Source organism: Convolutriloba macropyga, unplaced genomic scaffold (assembly GCF_964194025.1).
Source record: "Convolutriloba macropyga unplaced genomic scaffold, txConMacr16.3 SCAFFOLD_3461, whole genome shotgun sequence".
Classification (NCBI taxonomy): domain Eukaryota; kingdom Metazoa; phylum Xenacoelomorpha; order Acoela; family Convolutidae; genus Convolutriloba; species Convolutriloba macropyga.
The window spans coordinates 22,751-27,573 of NW_027450588.1; the positions used below are offsets into that span (position 1 = coordinate 22,751).

The following is a 4,823-nucleotide window of genomic DNA, read 5'->3' on the forward strand; positions in this document are numbered from 1 at the left end:
CATGCACTTTGATTCGTTCATGGTTGCATTTATTTTATGGGCTCAGATTTTTATATCTGTTTTATCAGAGGAGTTGAAGACAAAAAGGCAAGCATTATTCTCTTCTACTGTTTGAGGTTGTAGGTGCTTAATTCGTGAACAATCACACAAAATTTTTAATGATAATAACTAGAGATAGCAAAATATTTTAAAAAACTCCTCACAAGAACAAGGAAACCGGGAGCATTAGGACAGAATCAATGTAATTTAGTTCTAAATTTGAAAGTATTTTCCATATTTGTAATTCGTTTTTCAAAATCTTTTCATTTAGTTATTAATCCACACAGACAGGCGACTAATCAGTTCATTTGTTTAGACAGATCAATGTGCAGTTTATATTGTTCATTCTGTTTCAAGTTGTATTAATGTGATCAAACGATGATCAAGTATGTAATCAGTTTATATCCTCTTTAACTTCCTTTCTCTTCATTTTTAACTAAAAGCGAGTTGCAAATTCAGTTTGTTTTACTAAGTCCTGTTTGGACATTATAAGAAAAAGCGTTATTCACATTGCAAATACTAAGCAAGAATAGCCAACTCGAGTTGTGAGGCAATCAATTGCGAAAGCAAACCTATTTCCTCCTTGGATATAACATGGCGCAATAAACAACCGACTCCAGAAAGACAGTCACTATTAATGATCGACGCTTTCTGAAAAACCCTAAACTTAATCCTCCAGTGAACTGAGATTAAAAAAACCAAAGGCAAATTGCTCTTCTGGCAGAAACAAACATCCCATTGAACGTATAGTTTCACGGAGCCCCATTTTCAGTGATATATCCATCGGAACCGCACTATTAAAAAACCATCAAGAGACATTAGACAAAAAAATGACCACGCAACGCTCAAATAAAAAAAGTAGGCAAAATTGATGCGGGAAAATGGATGAATTGGTCTTTTACGCGGGAACAAACTATAGGCATTCTGTGAGAAAAAAATTGCTTCAGTATTATATCACAGTACTGGCACAGATGTCAGCAGGATAATCAACAGTAAACGCCTTCCTCTTGATAATGAAAAAAATCAACTCAACGACTCTTGACAGCAATGGAAGAATTTTTAATTAGAGGCTGCTATGTAACGTACGATAGATATGTCTGATTCAAATCGAAACAACAAAGGGGAGAATGAGTCAAAAGCTACCATGAAAAATTAAATGAACAGTTATCAAAATGCAAACTGGGCGAAGAAGAAGATATGATCAACAGAGATATTTCCATCACAAAAATGATAGATTTTGACACGCTAAAGGAGCTCCTGAATGAAACAGTGGTCTGTATAAAGTACTGGCAATTTTTATAAACATTAAATTGAGCGCAGAGACTACAATAGTACATTACAAAATTTTGCTAACGTTGGCAAAAAAATCAAATACAAAAACAAAATAAAAATAGAAAAACAGACTCAAACCAAATTGATGAGATTGAGGACGAAGAAGAGGACATAATCAGCGCAATTAACAATGTATGATTCTAAATAGTAATTTTCTGAAGATTTTCTATAACAAGCACAAACGCGACAGAAGTAGAACCAATTGACGTGGAAAAACAGATCGCGACTAAATGATAAATTCGAGAATTGTGTACAAAAGTCTACTCAACAGTCTGGTCAACATAGTACTCAACGCATCAGTAAGACAGTAAGCAAAGTCCACAACCGGGTAGCTCAAATAATCATTTGCAGCTCAAAACCATTTTTCAATGTAAAAATCAACTGTAGCCAATTTCCAAAATTTTTGTTTGTGCATTGAAATATCAAACTCTTCAATGGACGAATTCCTATGAACCTTAAGCCAAAAGCTATGCGGAAATTCATTGTGCACAAAAAGAAGGCCACATTGAAAAGTTACCGCGATGTTCAGACTAGAATTCTATCTCTCAAATCCTTACAACTTTCACAAAAAACAACTTAGGAAAAATAGTATTCAATTGAAAAGTTCTCAATAAAATTCTTAGTAAAAATGCGTAACAAATGTGCCGTATTGCAATGTTCAAAAAATTAACATCAAAAACTTTGACACAAGTACTTAACGAACAAACTGCTTCTTTTTCCACAATTAACTCAAAATACATCTTTAACCAACTAAATTCCGCCCTGAAACATCCAAAAATTGTTACGTTAACACTATATCTGGACATTCAACTGTTACTGAAAATTTCAAATTCAGATTCTGCGGCCTGACTGATTTCTGAATCAATGAACGCAAGTGTGATTCCACAAAAACAGAAGTTGAATGACGTGGACACAACGTTTCTCAGACTGCAAGTTTTCCTCTGAAAACAGACATATCAGCAGTCTTATTATATCAAATTCAAATATAATGAAAAATTGTGGGTCATTTTTAGGCTGTGTCCATTTAATTAGCAAATTCAACCCAAAACTAGCCCAGCTTTGTCAACCGTAGCAATCTTTGTCAAAGAAATCCACCAAACACTTATGAACTGACATTCACAAAAAACAGTTTAATGATATAAAAATAAAAATTGCAACCAGTACTGAAAGTTGCCGTTACAATCCAAAGTCTTGGGTCAGAGTGAAATGAGAAGCATCACGGTCAGGAACAGGAGCTGGATTAGAGAAAAAAAGAGTCCTTGTAAAACCAATTAGATATGCATCAAGATTTCCTAACCACTTGAAACGAGCCATAGAGATACCTTTCAAGAACCCATATTTCGCTCAGCCAATCAGAGAGCGAGAAAATCAAGAATGCATAGAATAAGTGTTTCTGCAGCTAGGGAGCTTCCGAAGGCCGAGGTAACTTACTCGTACATTACTCAGGCTCCGAGGTAGCTTGCTCGTACCTTACAGCTGCTAGAAGCTGCATAAACACTTATTCTATTCACTTTTGATTTTCTCGCTTTCTGATTGGCTGAATGAAATATGGGTTTTTGAAAATGTTGGCATACCTCAACTCAAGCTCAAAATAAGAGCTTTAAGCTGTTTTGAGTTTATTATAAGCTAGCTTGAAGCTAGTTAGTTAACTTGCAAGGTTTGGTGGCCTTTAAAAAGGCCGTTTTGGGTTGGAGAGCTGATAGCTTCTTAAGCTCGCTCTCCTCTGATTCGCCTGGCGAGCTGGATGTCCTTGGGCATGATCGTAACTCGCTTGGCGTGGATGGCGCACAAGTTGGTGTCCTCGAACAAGCTGACCAAGTAGCTCTCACTTGCTTCCTGGAGGGCCATGATAGCAGTGCTCTGGAACCTCAGGTCAGTTTTGAAGTCCTGGGCAATCTCTCTCACAAGCCTCTGGAAGGGCAGCTTTCTGATCAACAGCTCAGTTGACTTCTGGTAGCGTCTGATCTCCCTCAGTGCAACAGTCCCTGGCCTGTATCTGTGCGGCTTCTTGACTCCACCAGTTGAGGGTGCACTCTTCCTCGCAGCCTTTGTTGCCAGCTGCTTCCTAGGTGCCTTTCCTCCCGTGCTCTTCCTTGCAGTCTGCTTTGTCCTTGCCATCTCTCTTCGTCTGTTGTAGTGATAGTTGTAGTTGTAGTTGGGTTGATATTTTTGCTCAAAATCGCTGCCTAACTACCCCGAACTAGTGATCTCTCATTGGCTTAGAGCTTGAATCAACTGTTAGGCTATTTTAGAGCTCTTTTCTCGCACTCTGATTGGCTGCCACTGTTAGGCTATTTGGGAGCGCTTTTCTCGCACTCTGATTGGCTGCCACTGTTAGGCTATTTGGGAGCGCTTTTCTCGAACTCTGATTGGCAGAGAGCTCAAGTTAGCTCTAACTGCAGCTAGCAAGCTCAAGCTCAGGCCAGCAAGCTCAAGCTCAAGCTGGCAAGCTCAAGCTAGCAAGCTCAAGCTAGCAAGCTCAAGCTCAAGCTCAAGATAGCAAGCTCAAGCCAGCTAGCTCAAGCTCAAGCTATCAAGCTCACGCTCGAGCTAGCTAGCTCAAGCTCACACTAGCTAGCTGAAGCTCACACTAGCTAGCTCAAGCTCAAACTAGCTAGCTCAAGCTCAAGCTAGCTAAGTTGAGCTCGAGCTAGCTATAGCTCGAAAATACATAGAATAAGGGTACCGGCAACTTTGAAAATAAGGTTTTTAGCTTCAAGTTAGCTTGTTTTGAGCTTCATTGCAGCTATTAAGTTAACTTCAAAAGGTTTGGTGGCCTTTAAAAAGGCCTGTGTGTTGTTGCTTAAGTAGCAACGGACTTTACTTGGAGCTGGTGTATTTGGTCACAGCTTTGGTTCCCTCGCTCACAGCATGCTTGGCCAACTCTCCTGGTAGCAAGAGCCTCACTGCAGTCTGGATCTCCCGGCTTGAGATGGTTGATCGCTTGTTGTAGTGGGCCAGTCTCGAAGCTTCTCCAGCTATCCTCTCAAAGATATCGTTCACGAACGAGTTCATGATCGACATAGCTTTGGAGGAGATGCCAGTGTCGGGGTGGACCTGCTTCAGCACCTTGTAGATGTAGAGGGAGTAGGTCTCTCTCCTCTTCTTTTTCTTCTTCTTGTCACCAGAGGGCTTCTTCTGTGCCTTGCCTGCCTTCTTCACTGCTTTGCCGCTCACTTTGGGTGCCATTTCCTCTTGCTGTCCTCTGCTGCTCCTCTTTTACTAGTTGTAGTTGTAGTTGTGTTGGGTTGGGTTGGGGCACCCAACTTTTTTGCTACCTAAATATAAAAAGTCGTTCAAAAGCCCATATTCGAGCTTAGCCAACCACAGTGTGAGAAAACAGCCACGCAGGCACGCCGGCTTCCACGTCACTTTTTCAGCCAATCACAGTGCGAGAAAAGAGCTCCCAAAGTAGCCTAACAGTATATTGAGCTCTCAGCCAATCAGAGTGC

The 4,823-nt window shown here is 40.2% G+C and overlaps 2 protein-coding genes across 2 annotated transcripts; both read right to left on the reverse strand.

Annotated features, from left to right (window-relative positions):
- Positions 1 to 3,063: 3,063 nt before the first annotated feature.
- LOC142356009 (histone H3) lies at positions 3,064 to 3,544 on the reverse strand. The gene has a single exon (XM_075408003.1). It carries the CDS (start codon positions 3,487 to 3,489, stop codon positions 3,079 to 3,081), a length of 411 nt encoding a protein of 136 aa, XP_075264118.1. The 5' UTR covers positions 3,490 to 3,544; the 3' UTR covers positions 3,064 to 3,078.
- Positions 3,545 to 4,139: 595 nt separating this feature from the next.
- Positions 4,140 to 4,641, reverse strand: LOC142356010 (histone H2B.3). The gene has a single exon (XM_075408005.1). It carries the CDS (start codon positions 4,558 to 4,560, stop codon positions 4,192 to 4,194), a length of 369 nt encoding a protein of 122 aa, XP_075264120.1. The 5' UTR covers positions 4,561 to 4,641; the 3' UTR covers positions 4,140 to 4,191.
- Positions 4,642 to 4,823: the final 182 nt, after the last annotated feature.